We start from the raw sequence: 22,691 nt of genomic DNA on the forward strand, positions 1-22,691 counted from the left end.
ATTATATAATTATTTTATTGGCAAGGGATTTCCTTGTTACTCTATGGAAGAAAAAGTAGCCTGGAAATTGCTCTAAGATCTCAGCAATTTAAAAAAAAAACGGGTAGCTTTTCACTTGTCTTCACAATTTCAGATCGATTTTATCTTTAGCAATAAAATAGCTGTACTAATACCACTTGGCTGCAGCGATTTGGAAGCGATGTCCAAGCTACTCAATGCATTCCCTATGGATAACGAGTTCACAGCAGTCTGTTTTGTAGTGTGCTAAAAATGTCTATTTGAGCCCCAGCCTTAGGCTACCTGCACATGCCACGTATTTGGGTTCATTCACACGTCTGTAGTGTATTGCGGATCCGCAATACATCGGGCCGGCACCCCTATAGAAATGCCTATTGTCCGCTATTGCGGACAATAGGACATGTTCTATTTTTTTTCGGGAGCCGCAGACCGGAAGTACGGAGCCCCGGACCAAAAATGCGGACAGCACAATGTGTGCTGTCCGCATCCTTTCCGTCTCCATTGAGAATGAATGGGTCCGCACCCGTTCCGCATTTCTACGGACGTGTGAATGGACCCTTTGTATGCAGAAAATCCGCATAAAAACTGAACATCAATCTGCACTATTAGGTTTCTTTGTGTGGTCTATGGGGAAAACCACCATAAGTTGTGGAATCACACAGTCAATTGCCATGCTGCAGATTTTAAAATCTACACGGCAGGTCAATTTCAACATGCAAAAAATATGGACTTTGTATAATGCATTAGGAAAGTCTTCAGACCCTGTCAAATTTTTCACATTTTGTTACATTACAGCCTTGTGCTAAAATTTAAAAAAAAATGTTTTTCCCATCAATCTGCACTCAGTACCCTATAATGACAAAGTAAAAAAAATGAATATTACAAATTTTTGCTAATCTATTGAAAAGGAAAAACTAAAGTCTTGCATGGACATAAGTATTCCCTCCCTTTACTCAGGACTTAGTTGAAGCACCTTTGGCAGCAATTACATTCTCAGTCTTCTTGGGCATAATGCCACAAGGTTTGCTCACCTGGATTTGGGGATTTTCTGCCATTCTTCTCTGCAGATCCTCTACAGCTCTATCAGGTTAGATGGGGACCATTGGCAGACAGTCATTTTCAGGTCTCTACAGAGACATTCGTGTGGGTTCAAGTCAGGGCTCTGGCTGGGCCATCTCAGGACATTCATAGAGTTGTCCCTAAGCCACTCCTGTGCTGTCTTGGCTATGTGCTTAGGGTCGGTGTCTTGTTGGAAGGTGAACCTTCAGCCTAGTCTGAGGTCGAGAGCACTCTGAATCAGTTTTTCATCAACAATATCTTTGTACATTGCTCCATTCAGCTTTCTCTCATCCCTGACCAGTCTCCCTGTCCCAGCTGCTGAAAAACACAGCACAGGATGCTGATGCTGGCACGATGCTTGAAGAGTACCTTTCATGGGTCCATATATTATTAAATAACTAGCAGGTTATGTAGGGCATAGTGCAGGGATGTAATTCCGTTCGCCCGCTGTGCCCCCCTTTTACTTTTCCCACCTGATATGCTAATGAATAGCATCGGTACAGGGAGGAGGAGACTGCCCTGTTTCTCAATGGGCGTCTCCTTCTCCCTGGCTGTAGTGCTGTCCAATCACGGCAGAGAGCGTCACAGCCAGGGAGAAGGTAAGTTGTTTTTTTTTCCTCCCTGGCTGTGACGCTCTCCGCTGCGAAACAGGGCAGTCTCCTTCTCCCTGTACTGATGCTATTCATTAGTATTCATCATGGTTTATAGACTTGAGGCCGAAAAGTTCAATCTTGGCTTTATCAGAACAGAGAATGTGGTTTCTCAGTCTGAAAGTCCTTTTTTTCATATTCCAGGTGGGCTTTCATATGTCTTGTACTCAGAGGCTTCTTTCTGGCAACTGTGCCATAAGGCCCAGATGGGTGGAGTGCTGCAGTAATGGTTGAGATTTTGGAAGTTTCTCCATCTGCACACAGGATTGTTGGAACTCAGCTAGAGTGACCATTGAGTTTTTAGTCACTTCTCTTAACAAATGTCCTTCTCCCTCAATTACTTAGTTTGGAGGCGGCAGCTCTAGAGAGAGTCCTGGTTGTTTCAAACTGTACCCATCTTTTGATCTGTCTCTCCACACAATCGTGTCTCTGACCTCTACAGGCAGTTCTTTCCTCCTCATGGCTCTGTTTTGCTTTGATATACATTGTCAGCTATGAGACCTATATAGACAGGGGGTGTCTTTCCAAATCATGTCCAATCAACTGAATTTACCACAGGTGGACTCCAATCAAGTTGGAGAAACAACAAACATTTCTAAAATGTAGTTTTCACTTTCTCATCATGGAGTATTGAGTGAAAATTGATGGGAGAAAGTTAGATTTTTTTTATTTTAGCACAAGGACACAACATAACAAAATGTGAGAAAAGTGAAAGGGTCTGAAGACTTTCTGAATGCACTGTACATGAGATTTGACAAGTCTTATTCACTTTGCTGGTACTGTAATACGTTGCGGTTTTTCTACACGCAGTCTGCAATGTGTACAAGTGGCCTTAGAGAATATTTCCTGGTGACAGACTTACTTTAAGGAGGTTTAGTAGTTTTTAGGTAAATAAGGTGAAATAACTGAGCTATTCTATATTTCCACATGCTGTACTGTATGTCTTCCATAGAAGCATGCAGATTAAGCATATGAACAATTTGGCCTTCTTTAGATTATAGACTTTATTATTATTATTATTATTATTATTGACTTTAGCCATGGAGATGGCTTCATGGCTATACATGTGTAAACACTGTGGAGACCTGCAGCTCTTGCCTGACGGCCACTGAGCAATCTACTATCAGACGTCACCAGGGATGACTGAACATAAGTCTGTGCCAGTCTGGTCATGAAAAGACCTGCTTACTGGGACACCTTACCACAATGTGCAGTGCTTCTTAGGCTAGGGTTGTACACACAATGGCTTTATACTGTAAATATAGATGTTGGAGATCAATTTATGTGTTGCAAATGATAGAATTATAAGGACATTTGCAACTGGAGTGCTGTTTTAGGGCTCTTTCACACTTGCGTTCTTTTCTTCCGGCATAGAGTTCCGTCGTCGGGGCTCTATGCCGGAAGAATCCTGATCAGGATTATCCCCATGCATTCTGAATGGAGAGAAATCCGTTCAGGATGCATCAGGATGTCTTCAGTTCCAGAACGGAACGTTTTTTGGCCGGAGAAAATACTGCAGCATGCTGCGCTTTTTGCTCCGGTCAAAAATCCTGAACCCTTGCCGCAAGGCCGGATCCGGAATTAATACCCATTGAAAGGCATTAATCCGGATCCGGGCTTAAGCTAAACGTCGTTTCGGCGCATTACCGGATCCGACGTTTGGCTTTTTCTGAATGGTTACCATGGCTGCCAGGACGCTAAAGTCCTGTTTGCCATGGTAAAGTGTAGTGGGGAGCGGGGGAGCAGTATACTTACTGTCCGTGCGGCTCCCGGGGCGCTTCAGAGTGACGTCAGGGCGCCCCACGCTCATGGATGACGTGATCGCAGACATTTTTTTGGCACAAGTTAGCGGAAATAGATTTTTTAGTTTTTTTGTTTTTTCTTATAAAGTCTCATATTCCACTAACTTGTGACAAAAAATAAAATCTCACATGAACCCCTCACGGAATCCAAATGCGTAAAATTTTTTAGACATTTGGATACCAGACTTCTTCTCACGCTTTGGGGCCCCTAGAATGCCAGGGCAGTATAAATACCCCACATGTGACCCCATTTTGGAAAGAAGACACCCCAAGGTATTCGCTGAGGGGCATATTGGGTCCATGAAAGATTGAACTTTTTGTCCCAAGTTAGCGGAAAGGGAGATTTTGTGAGAAAAAAATATATATATAATTTCCGCTAACTTGTGCCAACGTGTTTTTTTCTGTGAACTCGCCATGCCCCTCATTTAATACCTTGGGGTGTCTTCTTTCCAAAATGGGGTCACATGTGGGGTATTTATACTGCACTGGCATTTCAGGGGCCCTAAAGCGTGAGAAGAAGTCTGGGGTCCAAATGTCTAAAAATGCCCTCCTAAAAGGAATGTGGGCCCCTTTGCGCATCTAGGCTGCAAAAAAGTGTCACACGTGGTATCGCCGTACTCAGGAGAAGTTGGGCAATGTGTTTTGGGGTGTCTTTTTATATATATCCATGCTGGGTGAGATAAATATCTCGGTCAAATGCCAACTTTGTCTAAAAAAAAAAAAATGGGAAAAGTTGTCTTTTAGAGAGATATTTCTCTCACCCAGCATGGGTATATGTAAAAAGACACCCCAAAACACATTGCCCAACTTCTCCTGAGTACGGCGATACCACATGTGTGACACTTTTTTGCAGCCTAGGTGGGCAAAGGGGCCCACATTCCAAAGAGCACCTTTTGGATTTCACAGGGCATTTTTTACACATTTTGATTTCAAACTACTTCTCACGCATTAGGGCCCCTAAAATGCCAGGGCAGTATAACTACCCCACAAGTGACCCCATTTTGGAAAGAAGACACCCCAAGGTATTCCGTGAGGGGCATGGCGAGTTCCTAGAATTTTTTGTCACAAGTTAGCGGAAAATGATGATTTTTTTTATTATTTTTTTTTCTTACAAAGTCTCATATTCCACTAACCTGTGACAAAAAATAAAAACTTCCATGAACTCACTATGCCCATCACGAAATACCTTGGGGTGTCTTCTTTCCAAAATGAGGTCACTTGTGGGGTAGTTATACTGCCCTGGCATTTTAGGGGCCCTAATGTGTGAGAAGTAGTTTGAAATCAAAATGTGTAAAAAATGCCCTGTGAAATCCGAAAGGTGCTCTTTGAAATGTGGGCCCCTTTGCCCACCTAGGCTGCAAAAAAGTGGCGATACCACATGTGTGACACTTTTTTGCAGCCTAGGTGGGCAAAGGGGCCCACATTCCAAAGAGCACCTTTAGGATTTCACAGCGAATTTTTTACACATTTTGATTTCAAACTACTTGTCACACATTAGGGCCCCTAAAATGCCAGGGCAGTATAACTACCCCACAAGTGACCTCATTTTGGAAAGAAGACACCCCAAGGTATTTCGTGATGGGCATAGTGAGTTCATGGAAGTTTTTATTTTTTGTCACAAGTTAGTGGAATATGAGACTTTGTAAGGAAAAAATAAATAAATTAATAAATCATCATTTTCCGCTAACTTGTGACAAAAAATAAAAAGTTCTATGAACTCACTATGCCCATCAGCGAATACCTTAGGGTGTCTACTTTCCGAAATGTGGTTATATGTGGGGTTTTTCTACTGTCTGGGCATTGTAGAACCTCAGGAAACATGACAGGTGCTCAGAAAGTCAGCTGCTTCAAAAAGCAGAATTTCACATTTTTGTACCATAGGTTGTAAACGCTATAACTTTTACCCAAACTTTTTTTTTTTTTATCAAAGACATGTAGAACAATAAATTTAGGGAAAAATGTGTATATATAGATGTCGATTAAAAATAAAAATTTACAACTGAAAGTGAAAAATTTCATTTTTTTGCAAAAATTTCGGTAAATTTCGATTAATAACAAAAAATGTAAAAATGTCAGCAGCAATGAAATACCACCAAATGAAAGCTCTATTAGTGAGAAGAAAAGGAGGTAAAATTCATTCGGGTGGTATGTTGCATGTCCGAGCAATAAACTGTGAAAGTAGTGTAGTGCAGAAGTGTAAAAAGTGGTCTGGTCATTAAGGGTGTTTAACCACCTCCGGACCGCTGTACGCAGATTCGCGTTCCGGAGGTGGCAGCGCTGCGCACAATCACGCATATACGCGTCATCTCGCGAGACGCGAGATTTCGCTCAAAGCCGGCATGCGCATCGCGGGCCGGCAAAATTTAAAGAAGAAGTTCGTCACCAGCCTGCCAGCAACGATCATTGGCTGGCAGGCTGGCGATTTTTAAAAAATCCAATCACAAGCCATATAACAGATCATATTGGTAAATATGATCTGTTATATGGCTTCTCTGCTGGTCCTTTTCGTCGGTTGGATCCAGCAGAGAAGCAGACTGAACTGTGAGTAGCACCAAACACTTCACTGTAGCCCCTGATCACCCCCCTGCACCCTAATTAACCCTTTGATCACCCCTTTGATCGCCCCTGTCAATCACTAGTGAAAGGAAAAAAAGTGATCAGTGTAAACTGTCACTTTTTTTTTCTCACTAGTATTGGCGGTTTTAGGGATAGTTTAGGCCCCTTGGTTAGGTAGTTTAGCGTGAGTTAGCGCCCAGCCCACCGCACCGCAGTCACTTATTCGCTGTTTAGCGTATCGCTAATCAGCATTTGTACTTTTATAGTATCTGTAAGTGATCAAAACTGATCACGGTCAGATCTATAATAGTATTAGTGTCACCTTAGCTCGCCCTCCACCCAAAACGCAGTGTTTGCCCGATCAGGCCTGATCGGTCGCCCACACGTGCGTTCACCCACGCCCGCCCCACCGCAGTGACAAAAAAAAATATATTTTTTTGATCACTGCACATTCATTTTACACGCACTGCGGCGATAAAAAAAAAATCAGTTTTGATATTTTTTATCAACCGCAGCTGCCTCCGGTACTTCGCTAGCCTCCCCTTTGTAAGACAGGCTTGCTTTTTTTCTTGGGTAGTCTCAGGGAATACCCCTAAATTTAGTAGTCCAAAATGTCAAACAGGGGGTATTCTTCTGAAGAGGCCTACAGGATTCTGACCCAGTCGGATGAGGAGTGGGAACCTGTGGAATGCAGTGGCTCTCTGACCCAAAGTTCGGACGAGGAGGTTGAGGTCCCTGGCAGCACCAGGCGTACCCGGCCCCGTGTCGCTAGACCACAGGTTATGCAGGATCCGCTTCAAGAGCAGCAGAGTGGGGCTGTCGCTGCCGGATCACGTGGTGAGGCATACACCAGCAGCGCAGCCCTCCCTGGACCTAGTACCAGCACTGCCGTACAACATGGTGACGTGGCGAGCACCAGAAGGGCAGTTGAAGCTGGTACGGTGGCACGTACAGTAGTTACCCCGTCGCAGCCACCGCACAGACAGGCCCGTAGAGCCCCTAGAATCCCTGAGGTGCTGGCAAACCCTGATTGGCAGTCACCAACTTCAGCCACACCATTAGTTCCCCCTTTCACCGCCCAGTCTGGAGTTTCCGGTGGAAACCAGTCCAAGTTTCCGAACTTAAATTTTTTTTGGGCCTTCTCCTCAACATGGGTCTAACTAAAAAGCATGAATTGCGGTCATATTGGTCCACAAACCCGATTCATCACATGCCCATGTTCTCTGCTGCTATGTCCAGGGCACGATTTGAGGCCAACCTCCGTTTCCTGCATTTTAGCGACAACACCACCTCCCGTCCCAGAGGCCACTCAGCTTTTGACCGGCTCCACAAAATTCGGCCCCTCATAGACCATTTCAACCAGAAATTTGCAGATTTGTATACCACCGAGCAAAACATCTGCGTAGACGAGTCCCTAATACATTTTACCGGGCGCCTTGGCTTCAAACAATACATCCCAAGCAATCGTGCCCGGTATGGGGTCAAATTGTATAAGCTCTGTGAAAGGGCCACAGGCTATACCCACAAATTTCAGATCTATGAGGGAAAAGATCAGACCCTGGAGCCGGTCGGTTGCCCTGACTACCTGGGGAGCAGTGGGAAGACAGTCTGGGACTTGGTGTCACCCTTATTCGGCAAGGGGTACCATCTTTATGTGGACAATTTTTACACAAGTGTGGCCCTCTTTAGGCATTTGTTTCTAGAACGGATTTGCGCCTGTGGCACCGCGCGAACTAGTCGCGTGGGCTTCCCCCAAGGGCTTGTAACCACCCGTCTTGCAAGGGGGGAGAGGGCTGCCTTGTGTAACGAAGAACTGCTCGCGGTGAATGGAGAGACAAGCGTGACGTTTACATGCTCTCCTCCATTCACGCAGACACGACAATCCAAATTGAGCGAGCAACCCGTGTCATTGAAAAGCCCCTCTGTGTCCACGACTATAATGCGCTCATGGGAGGGGTGGACTTCAATGACCAGATGTTGTCTCCGTATTTAGTTTCCCGCAGAACCAGACGCTGGTATAAGAAGGTGTCTGTATATTTAATTCAATTGGCGCTGTATAATAGTTTTGTTCTCTACAGTAAGGCTGGGAGAACACGATCCTTCCTCAAATTCCAGGAAGAGATCATCGAGAACCTCCTTTATCCAGGAGGTTCCGTTCCCCATCCACCAGTGTAGTTAGCCGTCTACACGAGCGACATTTCCCCAGTGTCGTTCCTGGTACCTCAACCCAACCGTCACCCCGAAAAAGATGTTGTGTCTGTAGCAGGAGTGGAATAAGGCGTGACACCCGCTATTTCTGTCCTGACTGTCCTGACCACCCTGCCCTATGCTTTGGTGAGCGTTTCCGGAAGTACCACACACAGGTACACCTAGCATAGGGATTGCATCTCACAGGACAGGCACACAGGGCTATTAGGGCCCTTTTACTCACAGCTGCTGCAAACCTCTCCTTTCACCTGGGATAAAGTGCATAACGTACTTCGCCACATCTTTGGGCGATTTGCGCTTTGCACATTGTCCCATGGGGAAGGAGAGGTTTGTTCTATAAAGGTAAAAAAAAACTAAACAAAAAAAAAAATACCGGTAAGTAAAAAAGTTAACGTTCAGTTAAAAAAGTTAAAAAAAAGTTTAATATGTTCTGTTGAAAAGTTAATAAAGTTATTGCGTTGCGGCCTGGTTTTTTCTTTTTTGTTTTGTTTTTTTTACCTTCCAGGTGGACCAACCGATCGACTAGCTGCAGCACTGATGTGCATTCGGACAGAAGCATTGCGCTGCTGTCAGATTACATGCAAGTCGGTGTATGCGGCGCTGCAAGACGAGATTTCTCCTCTGCAGTAAAAGATACGTTTGCCGAGGCATATGAGCTGAGGAGGTGGCGGTGTTCATATACTTTGGCAAACACTTTGTATATATATAAAAAAAAAAATCCCGGCAATGATTTATTCATCCACATCGATTGATGTGAATGGAGAAATCTGGTTTGCCAGGGCATACGAGCTAAGTGGGTATGGATGTTGGGCGGAGCTCCTATGTCCTGGCAGACGCCTTTCCCCTCCTTTTTCTTTTTTTGGCAGAGATTTTTTCATCCACATTGATCGATGCGAATGAAGAAATCTGTGCCGTTCATTTTTTTCTTTCAGCCCAGAGGCTGAACGGAAAAAAAAAAATCTCATTACCTGTATGCTCAATATAAGGAGAATAGCAGAAACTCCTAATGCTGGGCATACATGTGATGATTGCGGAGACCCTCAAATGCCAGGGCAGTACAAACACCCCACAAATAACACCATTTTGGAAAGAAGACACCCCAAGTTATTCGCTGAGGGGCATATTGAGTCCATGAAAGATTGAAATTTTTGTCCCAAGTTAGCGGAAAGGGAGACTTTGTGAGAAAAAAAATCAAAAAAATCAATTTCCGCTAACTTGTGCCAAAATTTTTTTTTTCTATGAACTCTCCATGCCCCTCATTGAATACCTTGGGGTGTCTTCTTTCCAAAATGGGGTCACATGTGGGGTATTTATACTGCCCTGGCATTTTAGGGGCCCCAAAGCTTGAGAAGAAGTCTGGTATCCAAATGTCTAAAAATGCCCTCCTAAAAGGAATTTGGGCACCTTTGCCCACCTAGGCTGCAAAAAAGTGTCACACATGTGGTATCTCCGTATTCAGGAGAAGTTGGGGAATGTGTTTTGGGGTGTCATTTTACATATACCCATGCTGGGTGAGATAAATATCTTGGTCAAATGCCAACTTTGTATAAAAAAATGGGAAAAGTTGTCTTTTGCCAAGATATTTCTCTCACCCAGCATGGGTATATGTAAAATTACACCACAAAACACATTCCCCAACTTCTCCTGAATACGGAGATACCACATGTGTGACACTTTTTTGCAGCCTAGGTGGGCAAAGGGGCCCACATTCCAAAGAGCACCTTTCGGATTTTACAGGTCATTTACCTACTTACCACACATTAGGGCCCCTGGAAAATGCCAGGGCAGTATAACTACCCCACAAGTGACCCCATTTTGGAAAGAAGACACTCCAAGGTATTCCGTGAGGGGCATGGCAAGTTCCTAGAATTTTTTATTTTTTGTCACAAGTTAGTGGAAAATGATGATTTTATTTTTTTTTTTCCATACAAAGTCTCATATTCCACTAACTTGTGACAAAAAATAAAAACTTCCATGAACTCACTATGCCCATCAGCGAATACCTTGGGGTCTCTTCTTTCCAAAATGGGGTCACTTGTGGGGTAGTTATACTGCCCTGGCATTCTAGGGGACCAAATGTGTGGTAAGGAGTTTGAAATCAAATTCTGTAAAAAATGACCAGTGAAATCCGAAAGGTGCTCTTTGGAATATGGGCCCCTTTGCCCACCTAGGCTGCAAAAAAAGTGTCACACATCTGGTATCTCCGTATTCAGGAGAAGTTGGGGAATGTGTTTTGGGGTGTCATTTTACATATACCCATGCTGGGTGAGAGAAATATCTTGGCAAAAGACAACTTTTCCCATTTTTTTTATACAAAGTTGGCATTTGACCAAGATATTTCTCTCACCCAGCATGGGTATATGTAAAAAGACACCCCAAAACACATTCCCCAACTTCTCCTGAATACAGAGATACCAGATGTGTGACACTTTTTTGCAGCCTAGGTGGGCAAAGGGGCCCATATTACAAAGAGCACCTTTCGGATTTCACTGGTCATTTTTTACAGAATTTGATTTCAAACTCCTTACCACACATTTGGGCCCCTAGAATGCCAGGGCAGTATAACTACCCCACAAGTGACCCCATTTTGGAAAGAAGAGACCCCAAGGTATTTCGTGATGGGCATAGTGAGTTCATAGAACTTTTTATTTTTTGTCACAAGTTAGTGGAATATGAGACTTTGTAAGAAAAAAAAAAAAAATCTGCATTTTCCGCTAACTTGTGACAAAAAATAAAAAGTTCTATGAACTCACTATTCCCATCAGCGAATACCTTAGGGTGTCTACTTTCCGAAATGGGGTCATTTGTGGGGTGTTTGTACTGTCTGGGCATTGTAGAACCTCACCAAACATGACAGGTGCTCAGAAAGTCAGAGCTGCTTCAAAAAGCGGAAATTTACAAACTATGGTACAAAAATGTGAACGCTATAACTTTTACCCAAACCATTTTTTTTTTTACCCAAACATTTTTTTTTTATCAAAGACATGTAGAACAATAAATTTAGAGCAAAATTTATATATGGATCTCGTTTTTTTTGCAAAATTTTACAACTGAAAGTGAAAAATGTCATTTTTTTGCAAAAAAATCGTTAAATTTCGATTAATAACAAAAAAAGTAAAAATGTCAGCAGCAATGAAATACCACCAAATGAAAGCTCTATTAGTGAGAAGAAAAGGAGGTAAAATTCATTTGGGTGGTAAGTTGCATGACCGAGCAATAAACGGTGAAAGTAGTGTAGGTCAGAAGTGTAAAAAGTGGCCTGGTCTTTCAGGGTGTTTAAGCACTGGGGGCTGAGGTGGTTAAGCTAGGGGGGCTGAGGTGGTTAAAGGGGTTGTCCCAAGAAAAATATTCTACAGTTTTCAAACCAGCACCTGGATCTGAAACGGTTTGTAATTGCATTTAGTTAAAAATTTTGCATAGCCACTGAGTTATTCAATAAAATGTTTGTATAGCGCCACCTGCTGCTTGTTTTTTTTCTTATTTCTTTGCCCGACTCATTGGGATGGCTGCACATGCTCAGTTTCATCTTTCAACTGCCTCCTGAGCTGTGATAGGGAGAGCATGGACACGCCCCCTTAACTGCAGCAGAGAAGACACTCCCCTGAGCTGTCAGCTTGATATAAATCTAGTAGAGCAATGAATGTGGAGATCTCTGGGTCCATGTGAGGTACTGGGCTGGCTCTAGCTTTATTAGAAAGAGATTGTCATGTACTATATGATGTCTGATTTTCATTGTTTACATTAGTCATTTGATAACCCCTTTTAAATTTCTGTTTCTTCATGAGCCAAAAGATTTTACCAAACAGTTGCATAGCAGGTCTGCATATAAAGATGCCATTTTATCTTTTTAGGTAAATCAAATAAAGTAGCTAAAGAAGCAATTAATAGATGGACTGGTAAGTACTTTCTCCTCAGTCTTGTCAGAATAGGATGTTGTTTTGTAAGGACCCATTAAGGCTTGTTTCATATATGCGTGAAACAGATCTGGCAGGCTGTCCTGGCTGGGAACAGCCTGTCAGATTCGTCCTTGCCGGGCGCAGTCGACCTTCCGTCCAGCCCCATTCACTATAACAGGGGCCGGTGGAGATCCAGCCGCAACCCGGCAAATATGCCAAGGAGCAGCCAGACTAAAACTGCGCGTGCAATGGTATGTGTCCGGCCGCTCCTCGTCATATTTACCAGGTTGCGCCTGGATCCCCACTGGCCTCAGTTATAGTGAATGGGGCTGGACGTTGCTGGCTGTGCCCAGCAAGGACGGATCCGACAGGCTGTTCCCAGCCAGAACGCAAGTGTGAAACAAGCTTTACACTGGTAGATTGTATGCCAGTTTTGAGCATCCGATTGATGATATAGCAAGTTGATCAGCTCCCCATCTAATGCAATTGTTGTCTCAAATTTCCTCGTGGTCAGCAGCACATCCTCTGTTTATACAAGGAGATCTGCTGCCAACAAAAATGATTTTGATGTCGCCATAAAAAGATACGATCAGTCAATAAATGAGCATTTGCTTGGTTCTCGGCTTATCAGCAGACATGTTTACCCTGACAGGGAACAGGAACGAGCATTCAAAAGTGTGAATGTTCAAGCAATCATCAGCCAATGTAGTTGGAGACATGTCTTAATTTATACCGGTTCATGGAAGCCACAGAGACCTTCAGACCCTTAGGCCCCTTTCACACGGGCGCGTTTTCCGCACGGGTGCAATGCGTGACGTGAACGCATTGCACCTGCACTGAATCCTGATCCATTCATTTCAATGGGTCTGTGTACATGAGCGATGTTTTTCACGCATCACTTGTGCGTTGCGTGAAAATCGCAGCATGTTCTGTATTCTGCGTTTTTCACACAACGCAGGCTCCATAGAAATGAATGGGGCTGCGTGAAAATCACATTGCATCCATCCGCAAGTAAGTGCAGATGCAAGGCGTTTTTCACGGATGGTTATAACATGGTTATAATGGAAAATATTAAAATCTACAGAACACCGAACCCAAACCCAAACTTCAGTGAAGAAGTCCGGGTTTGGGTCTGGGTACCACATTCAGTTTTTTTTTAATCACGCACGTGCATTAAAATGCTTTGCACTCGCGTGGAAAAAAACTGAACAACGCAATCGTAGACAAAACTGACTGAAATTGCATGCACACTCGCGCGGGTTTCCGGCATGGCACCCGCAACGCATCCGGACCTCTTCCGCGACGCCCGTGTGAAAGGGGGCTTATACATCTAGATCTATGCAGAGGATGTGTTCTTTTAATCAACTCTGTAGTGCTGAGAAAGATCCTTTTAATAGGGACCTCAGGTTTCCAGGGATCTGTGGTGCACATTCAGAGATAGATTATTGTACTCCTAGTGTCCTCTATTTTTAGTAAGGGGGTCTCTGCTGTAACCCTTCAATTCTTATGAATATTGCCCCATACAGAATGGAGTATAGAAAACCGCTAAATTCTGACTTTATTTCTGAAGTTTTTACTCAGCATGCAGCACAGACCACAAGAATACCATGTTCCTATCTGTTAGGCCTCCTGCACACGGCCGTTTTTTTTCCCCGTTTACTGGCCGTTTTTTGCGTTCCGTATACGGTCCATATACGGAACCATTCATTTCAATGGTTCCGCCCAAAAAACGGAATGTACTCCGTATGCATTCCGTTTCCGTATTTCTGTTCCGTTTTAACATAGAACATGTCCTATTATTGCCCACAAATCACGTTCCGTGGCTCCATTCAAGTCAATGGGTCCGCAAAAAAAAACGGAACACATACGGAAATGCATCCGTATGTCTTCCGTTTCCGTTCTGTTTTTTGCTGAACCATCTATTGAAAATGTTATGCTCAGCCCAATTTTATCTATGTAATTACTGTATACTGTATATGCCATACGGAAAAACGGAACAGAAACACAACGGAAACAAAAAATGGAACAACGGATCCATGAAAAACGGACCGCAAAACACTGAAAAAGCCATACGGTCGTGTGCAATAGGCCTTAAAGAGGACCTGTCACACTCCTGGCATACCTGTTTTACTAAATTATTTTATTTTCCATACAATAACTATTCTGGAGCATCTTTTGACATAACTCTATGTTGTTCCGTTCCTCAGTTATTTCTGCTAGAAGTTTAAAGGCCCTATTACACCTGAAGATAATTGTGCAGATCATCACTAACATGCGTTTTGTATGAACGCTCTTTAGTGATGATCTGACAGTCTAAGGGTGGGTTCACACTAGCATTAGTGATTCCGTTATGGATTTCAGTTAGAACATGGTTATAACGGAAAATAACGGAATCCATAAGACGGAAGGACGGATCCGTTCTTCTGCCCATAGACTTGTATTATGACGGAATGCAAAACAGAAGCCTTTAAAAGGCATTCCGTTTGCTTTCCGTCCTAATAGAAGTCTATGGGAATCAAAACGGATCCGTCTGTGTCCTATTATGCAAGACGGAAAACAAAGTTTTTTGTTTTCCGTCTTGCATAACGGGACCCAGACGAATCCGTTATGATTTTCCATAGACTTCTATTAGGACGGAAAGCATACGGAATGCCTCTTAAAGGCTTCCGTTTTGTATTCTGTCTGGGCATTCCGCTATTTTCCGTTATATCCATGTTATAACGGAAAGCCATAACGGAATCCCTAACGCTAGTGTGAACCCACCCTAATACTGCTGCCAATTACCCGATGAACGGCTGTAATCGGAATCTTTTAGCCGGTTTAAAAATCCTTGTTTGTCAGCAGCAGATCGTGTTGTGTAATCGTGATCTGCAGCCAGAAAACCATGATTCTGTAGGGGAACGAGCGATGGCATTAGTGATTCCTCGTCCCCATACTCTATAGGAGATCGCTGCATGTAATAGCAGCGGTCTCCTCTGCTAATGAACAGGCGACTGCCGGGAAGCAACGCTTCCTTTTCCGACAGTCGCCTGCATAATCTGCAGGTGTAATAACTTCTTTATAAATTTCTAGTACCAATAACAGATGAACAGAACAACATAGAGGTCTGTGAAAAGATGCTCCAATATTGTTATCACATGTTTAATGCAGGTCATGTTAGCAGCAGTGACGGCTCCTCTTAAACCCCTTCAGGACCAGGCCAATTTTGACAATATCCATAACATTTTTGCTTTTCCCGTTCACATAGCTGTATAAGCACATGTTTTGTGAGACTAGATTTGTTTTTTAATGGCGACATTTAATTTAGTATATCTTCTATTGAAACACAGGAAAATAAATCTTTGAGGGGTGGAATTGAAAATAAAATGCAATTCCACCATTGTTTTGGGGGTTTATTTTTACTGTGTTCACTGTGCACTAAAAATGACATGATTGGCTTATTCTGCAGGTCAGTACGATTATGGAAATACCAAATTTATAGAGTTTTTATCATGTTTTACTACTTAAAAAAAAAATTAAACCTTTGAAAATAAAATTGTTTTTGCATCACCATAATTTGACATCCATATGTACTAAGGATTGTCTTTATTGTGGGGTGAGCTGTAGTTTTTGATGCTACCATTTCGTGGTACATACAACTTTTTGATCGCTTTTTATAAACAAAAATGTTTCCAGTGGGTGAGGTGACCAAAAAGCAGATTCAAGCATTTTGATTATTTTTCCATTATGGCGTTCACTGTGCTGGATAAATATTTATTTATTTTTACACATTTTAGCAGTTCAGACATTTTCGGATGCAGCGATTAATGGAAATGTGCTGTCACTATTTATATTACTATAGATCTAATTATTGAATGTATTCACTGTACAGGCTACAAATACTGTGATGTAATATTTCTGAATTTCTAAGAAAAGGGAACAAAAAAAAAAATCCCTGGTGAAACTGAATGTATCATCAGAAAATTGCTTCTTGTACAAGTCAAAGTTGTAAGTTAGACATATTGTTAAAGATTTGTTTTGTGTTTAACTTTCCATGTCACCATCTATAAAAATTAAAAAAAATATTTAAATCCTGAGATCCTGCTTTTTTCACTTTGGTCACTTAAAACTGCAGACACTCGTTGTACTGCAGAGATGACTTTTCTGCAGCCATCTCATTGTAATCCTGCCTGTGATCATGACCTATGTATTGATAACATGGGGTCCACCATTCACAGTAGGCGATTGTCACAGCTCACTTACTCCCCCTCCCTGCACAGTGACCTGTGCACAGATCATGGAGCATGAGTAGAACACTGTTCCATAGAAGCCAGTGGATCATCTACAAGTCAGGGGTGCCTGTGATAATATGGCTTCTGTAAAGCTATTGCTAATAAGAAGAGCTCAGGCAAGATGGCTGCCCCCATAATCATGTACAGAAAATAGAATAAAACGATCTCCAAACAGAAATTAAAACAAATTATAAAGAATATTATATGGTTTTAGTGAAAAAATATAGGCGATAAATTCCCTTTGTTTTATAGATTTGAACTGAAATGTAGAAAGATGATGCTAACCTCCAATACCTCTTTGCAGATAACGTATTTTCTGTAAAGTCTTGGGCCAAGAAGAAGTTTGGGTTTGAAGAAAGCAAGATTGACAAGACATTTGGAATACCGGAAGAATTTGATTACATTGATTGAATTAATTTTCTAATGCGTGAACGTTCTTGGTTGGGTTTGGAAACATTGATGTATATTGTGTTTTGTTTTTTTTCCCTCTTTGGGGGTTTTTCAGAGCATCCAGAGTTCTGCGTAATTAATATGTAAATTGTTTCAAATAAAACCACAGATAAGTGAGCAATATTAGTTTAAATGGAATTTAATAGTCACCACTTCTTGGACTGTATAGATCACTTTACTACAGTTATCTGCTTATCATTACAGGCAGGATTAGAATGACAGTTTCTATAGATACAGGATCCACCATTCACAATAGATGATGTCACAGCTTATCTACTCCTTCTTGACCTCTGAACAGGTCACAGAGCATGCCTAGAAACCTTTCCCATAGAAGTCAACGGGGTCCCCTCCTGTCCATTGTGTCTACGGTTCATGTGGCTACCATAAACAATATCTGTAAATGCTGTTAAGAACAGCTCAGGCATGATGGCTGTCGCCATAACCATGTTCAGGAAACAATGAAAAAAAATGCAATAAGAAAATAAAAACAGAATAAAAAGAGGATGTGTCTGGTTTTAGCTGGCAGAAAAATTTGGGTGACCCATTCCCTTTAACCCCTTCCCGACCAGTGCCGTAATAGTATGGCGCGGCAGGACGTGACTTGCCACCCAGAGCCGTACTATTACGGTGGGCTGATCGGGAGGGTCTGCGATCCGCTGCATCTGCCCCATGGACTGTGCTCATGTATTGGGGCCGCACACGCCAGTGTGAAAGAGGCCAAAGGGTTAAAGGGCTTCTGTCACCCCACTAAACAGTTTTTTTTTTTTTTGGTTACTTATAATCCCTATACTGCGATTTATGCATACATACTGTAATTAATCATTTTGGTTCAGCAGATTCTGTTAAAAATGTACTTTTAAAATATGCTAATTACCTTGCTACCAGCAAGTAGGGCGGCTACTTGCTGGTAGCAGCCGCATCCTCCTATCCCTCCGCATGTTGATTGACAGGGCCAGCGGACGGGATCTCTCTCTGCTGGCCCTGTTTGCATTCAAAATCTGGCGCCTTCCCCGTACCTGTCTTCAGTCGGCGCAGGCGCACTGAGAGGCGGACGCTCGCTCGGCCGCTCCATCCTCAATGCGCCTGCGCCGATGATGTCACATCTACACCCGGCGCAGGCGCATTGAGGAAGAAGCACCGAGCGAGCGTCCCCCTTTTCAATGCGCCTGGTGTAGATGTGACGTCATCGGCGCAGGCGCATTGAGGATGGAGCGGCCGAGCGAGCGTCCGCCTCTCAGTGCGCCTGCGCCGCTCGCTCGGCCGCTCCATCCTGCGCCGATGACGTCACATCTACACCAGGCGCATTGAGAAGGGGGACACTCGCTCGGTGCTCCTTCCTCAATGCGCCTGCGCCGGGTGTAGATGTGACGTCATCGGCGCAGGCGCATTGAGGATGGAGCGGCCGAGCGAGCGTCCGCCTCTCAGTGCGCCTGCGCCGACTGAAGACAGGTACGGGGCAGGCGCCAGATTTTAGTGGGGTGACAGAAGCCCTTTAACAAAGTTTGTAAAATCAGTTTTGAATACCTTGAGGGGTATAGTTTCTAAAATTGGGTTTTTTGGTGGTTTCTATTATGTAAGCCACACAAAGTGACTTCAGACCTGTACTGGTCCTTTAAAAAGTGGGTTTTGGAAATTTTCTAAAAAAATTTCAAGATTTACTTCTAAGCCTTCTAACGTCCCACAAAAATAAAATGCATTCACAAAATGATCCAAACATAAAGTAGACATATGGAGAATGTAAACTAATAACTATTTTTGGAGTTATTACTATCTATTATAAAAGTAGAGAAATTGAAATTTGCTAATTTTTCCAAATTTTTGGTAAATTTTGTATTTTTTTTTGTAAATAAAAATGAAATATTTGGACTCTATTTTACCACTGTCATGAAGTAAAATATGTGACGAGAAAACTATCTCAGAATGGCCTGGATAAGTAAAAGCGTTATAAAGTTATTACCACATAAAGTGGCACATGTCAGATTTGCAAAAAATGGCCTGGGCAGGAAGGTGAAAACTGGCCCGGGGTTGACAGGGTTAATCTGGTTTTGGCTTAACAAAACATTGCCTGCAACAGTGTTTTGATAGACAGTATGTATCAGAGTAACATCCATATGAATGCCAGGCCACAAGGTTTCCTAACAGAAAATTGTCCAAGAGCATCACACTGCTTCCGCCGGCTTATATGCATCTTCTTCATAGTGCATCTTGGGGCTATTTCTTCTCCAGCCATCTATAGTAGTGTTCAAAATAGCAGTAAGTAAAAAGAAAAAAAAAAGGCAAATAAAGCGCAAAATCATTATAATAAGTTCTATTTTCATAGACACAAATGCACTGTAAATACTACACATTCAATTCCAAATCAAAACTATAACAAAATGTATCATTTGTTAATTCTTTTACAGATAGTAAATAAAATGTAATATTAGGCAGTTCAAAACAATAGCAGTGCCACCATTTTTCTATTAAAACAAAAAAATGTAATGTGAACTAATATTTAGTGGCTAATATTTAGTGAACTGTTTGACATCTGTGTTGCATGGAGTCGACCGTAACTTTTGGCATCTCTAAACAGGTGGTCCAGGAGGATTGAACTACAGTACACAGTTCTGCATTTTAGGGTTTTGCCTCCCAAACCACATTTTTGATGTCACCCCACAAGTTCTCGGTAGGATTGATGTCAGGGGATTGGGTTGGTCACTTAACTCAATCCTGTTTGTCTGTATCCAAGATGTTGTTTGCTTACTGGGGTGTTTTGGGTCATTGTCGTGTTGAAAAACCCATTTAAAAAAGGCATTACTTCGGCATAGGGCAACATGATATCCTCAAATATTTTGATATATTCAAACTGACCCATGATCCCTTGTATGCGATAAATGGGCCCAACACAATGGTATGAAAAACATCCCCATATCATGATTTTTGTATCACCATGCTTTGTCTTCACAGTGTACTGTGTCTGACATACTGTCTGCCGCCACTAGACCTAAAAAGACAGGACTTTATGGGGAGTTCTTGCTAGTACCAATGAGTACTGCTACAATCAGAAGACGATTAAGTGAAGCTAAGTTAAAGGGATTCTGTCACCAGGTTTGACCCCTGTCAGCTAAACATATGCTGATGTTCAGGGAGTCTTCACGATTTCTAATGTGGGCTTATAAATGTCATCTGTGGGCTTATTTAGCTAAAAAACAGCTATTACTAACCTGTCAGTCAAACAAATAAGGTGCCCAAGGGGATGTTAATGGATGCAAGATGCCCGCCGCACCCACCGCCGTTCGTGCCCAGCGCCGCCTTTCTGGACTTCTGCGCCGCCTCCTAATCCTCTGTGCCGCCTCTCGCTCTCCCTCCCCCCTCCTCCTGCTGTAAGATCTCGCTCATACAGGGGTTGAGCGAAGTGCCGGCGCATGCGCACTTCGCTGTAAGAAGCCAAATGGAGAAGTCCGCGCGGGCGCATCAGGCAGAGCCCTGTGCGCAAGCGCGAGATCTTACAGTAGAAGGAGGGTGGAGGGAGGGAGAGCGAGAGGCGGCACAGAGGATTAGGAGGCGGCGCAGAAGTCCGGAAAGGCGGCGCTGGGCACGAACGGCGGTGGGTGCGGCGGGCATCTTGCACCCTTTAACATCCCCTTGGGCACCTTATTTGTTTGACTGACAGGTTAGTAATAGCTGTTTTTTAGCTAAATAAGCCCACAGATGACATTTAGAAGCCCACATTAGGAATCGTGAAGACGCCCTGAACATCAGCATATGTTTAGCTGACAGGGGTCAAACCTGGTGACAGAATCCCTTTAACTTCAGATCTTCTTTGATCTTTCTGGAGGTGATCATTGGCTGAGCCTTTGCTATTTTGGCTATTTTTCAATCCATTCAAACAGTAGTTCCCCGTTTCTGCCTTTTAGGTTTGGTTGCCACTTCAAGGCTTTTGAGATAATTTTAGCTGAGCATCCTATAATTTGCTGCACTTCTCTGTATGTTTTCCCTCTCCAGTCAACTTTTTAATCAAAGTATGTTTCTCGGCCAATTCCTTGGGGGACACAGGAAACCTTGGGTATAGCTCAACTCCCTAGGAGGCGTGACACTAAGTGAAAACTGTTAAGCCCCTCCTCCAGCAGCTATACCCTCAGCCTGGAGAGAGAGACTACCAGTTTTTGCTTAGTGTCCAAGGAGGCAAGACACTCCCTGCTCTGCAGGGCTCTTTTTTTCTCCTTCATTTTAAAATTTTAATTTTAATTTTTTATTGTTCTATTTTTCACAGGGACAACAGAGACGCATGGACCTCTGTTTCTCCCGGGGTCGAGCTGCACCAGTGCCGGCCATCCGCACTGCTGCCTCCCCCACAGAAGACAAGGAGGACCAGGGCAGCCTAGCTCCCCTGCATCCCGCCAGCGCAAGGGTTGCCCGCACGCCAAGTCCCTCTTCCAGCGTCCTGCCACTACGGTGCCAGTAGCTGAAGGGGCGACCCTGCTGGAACGGACAGAGGGTGAAGACATCAGGATGGTGAGAGTGGCTGTTCCAGCCCTGCTCTTTCTCCCTTCTCCCTCCCCCTCCTTCCCCCCCCCCCTTCCTGCACCCAAGGCCTCCTTCTCTGACGCTGGGGCAGATGTTCTGGGGCTACAGGGACCCCCGATATACAGGGGGGTTGAGGGGAACGAATGGGGAGAAGCCACATTCCTTCTGCGCTGTAATGCAGAAGCTATGAGTTCGAATCCCCCGCTCTCCAGGCTCCTTCTGCAGTGGGACTAAAGGGTTAATACTGAGATCCCCGGAGCAACCCGCAGGGGGATAGTGTCCCCTGTAACCGCCGCAGGGACTGCAGCAGCGGCACCCAAAAAGCGCCGGCAGGCTAAGCCTGCCTCTGCACCGGGCGACCGGCACCCCTTAACTGCCGGCCGGCAGCGCGACGGCCGCACCGAGATCGCGGCGTCGCTCTTGTGCTGGTACGGCCAGTACCTCTCTGCGGCGACTTTTTTCATTGCTACGCCGCATACCGCCCCCTTTTCCATAAGATACAGGGGGGAAGAATGGAAATAATCGGCACACTTCGGCGCCATTACTGCGCCGCAGGCAGTCACTTCCGGCCTATCTGTATTTAAATTGCTCGCGCGAACAAAGCTAGCGGGGGGCGGGGCTTCGCTTCCCGCTCCTCTCTATTACCGCCTTCCGGTCATTCCAGGAGACCAGCAATCTCTGCTGCACCTCCTTCCCTGAGGAGAGATCGTGCTCCTACTCCTGCTCCGGTCCCTGCTGTCTGCTGTGCTTCCAGCCCTGAGGTCTTCGGTCTGGTAGGACTGCTAACCCCTTCCTAGTGCCAGCAGCCCCTAGCCTGGACGGCCATACCATTCTAGCCAACATGTCCAATCCCTCAGGGGCCTCTGGGCCCTGGTATCACGCCTGCGATGCACTCTTCCCACGGGGGCAATCAGACCCGCATTGCTCTGCATGCCAGGTCCCAATACAGGGTCCGCCACTTGCTGTGCCGCCCCCTGTCCTCTTGGATCCTCCTGAATGGGCAAGATCCCTGTCCCAGGCCGTAGAAAGCCTCACTAATGTCGTGGGCCGCCTTGCGAATACACAGCCTGCCACGCAGCCTGATACACCCCCTGCCATACCCTCCGGGTCCGCTACTTCGGCCGATCCGTCTGGGTCCTTCACTCCCAGCGACGCCTCCAGGGCCCGGCACCCCCAGAAGCGGTCTACGGCGGAGTGCGTGTCATCCTCGGATGCATCCCTGTCACCTCCAAGGGTGCAGTCTCAGTCGGGCCCCTCCTCCTCCTTACAGGACAT

At 44.3% G+C, this 22,691-nt stretch overlaps 1 protein-coding gene across 1 annotated transcript in view; it reads left to right on the forward strand.

Annotated features, from left to right (window-relative positions):
• Nucleotides 1–17,532, forward strand: part of MND1 (meiotic nuclear divisions 1) — a 124,478-nt gene extending 106,946 nt beyond the window's left edge. The window contains exons 7-8 of the mRNA XM_040420515.1: nucleotides 12,145–12,189; nucleotides 16,765–17,532. Of these exons, the coding sequence (XP_040276449.1) occupies nucleotides 12,145–12,189; nucleotides 16,765–16,871 (152 nt within the window). The 3' untranslated portion in view covers nucleotides 16,872–17,532. The remainder of the gene's footprint in view (nucleotides 1–12,144; nucleotides 12,190–16,764) is intronic.
• Nucleotides 17,533–22,691: the final 5,159 nt, after the last annotated feature.

Source organism: Bufo bufo, chromosome 2, assembly GCF_905171765.1.
Source record: "Bufo bufo chromosome 2, aBufBuf1.1, whole genome shotgun sequence".
Classification (NCBI taxonomy): domain Eukaryota; kingdom Metazoa; phylum Chordata; class Amphibia; order Anura; family Bufonidae; genus Bufo; species Bufo bufo.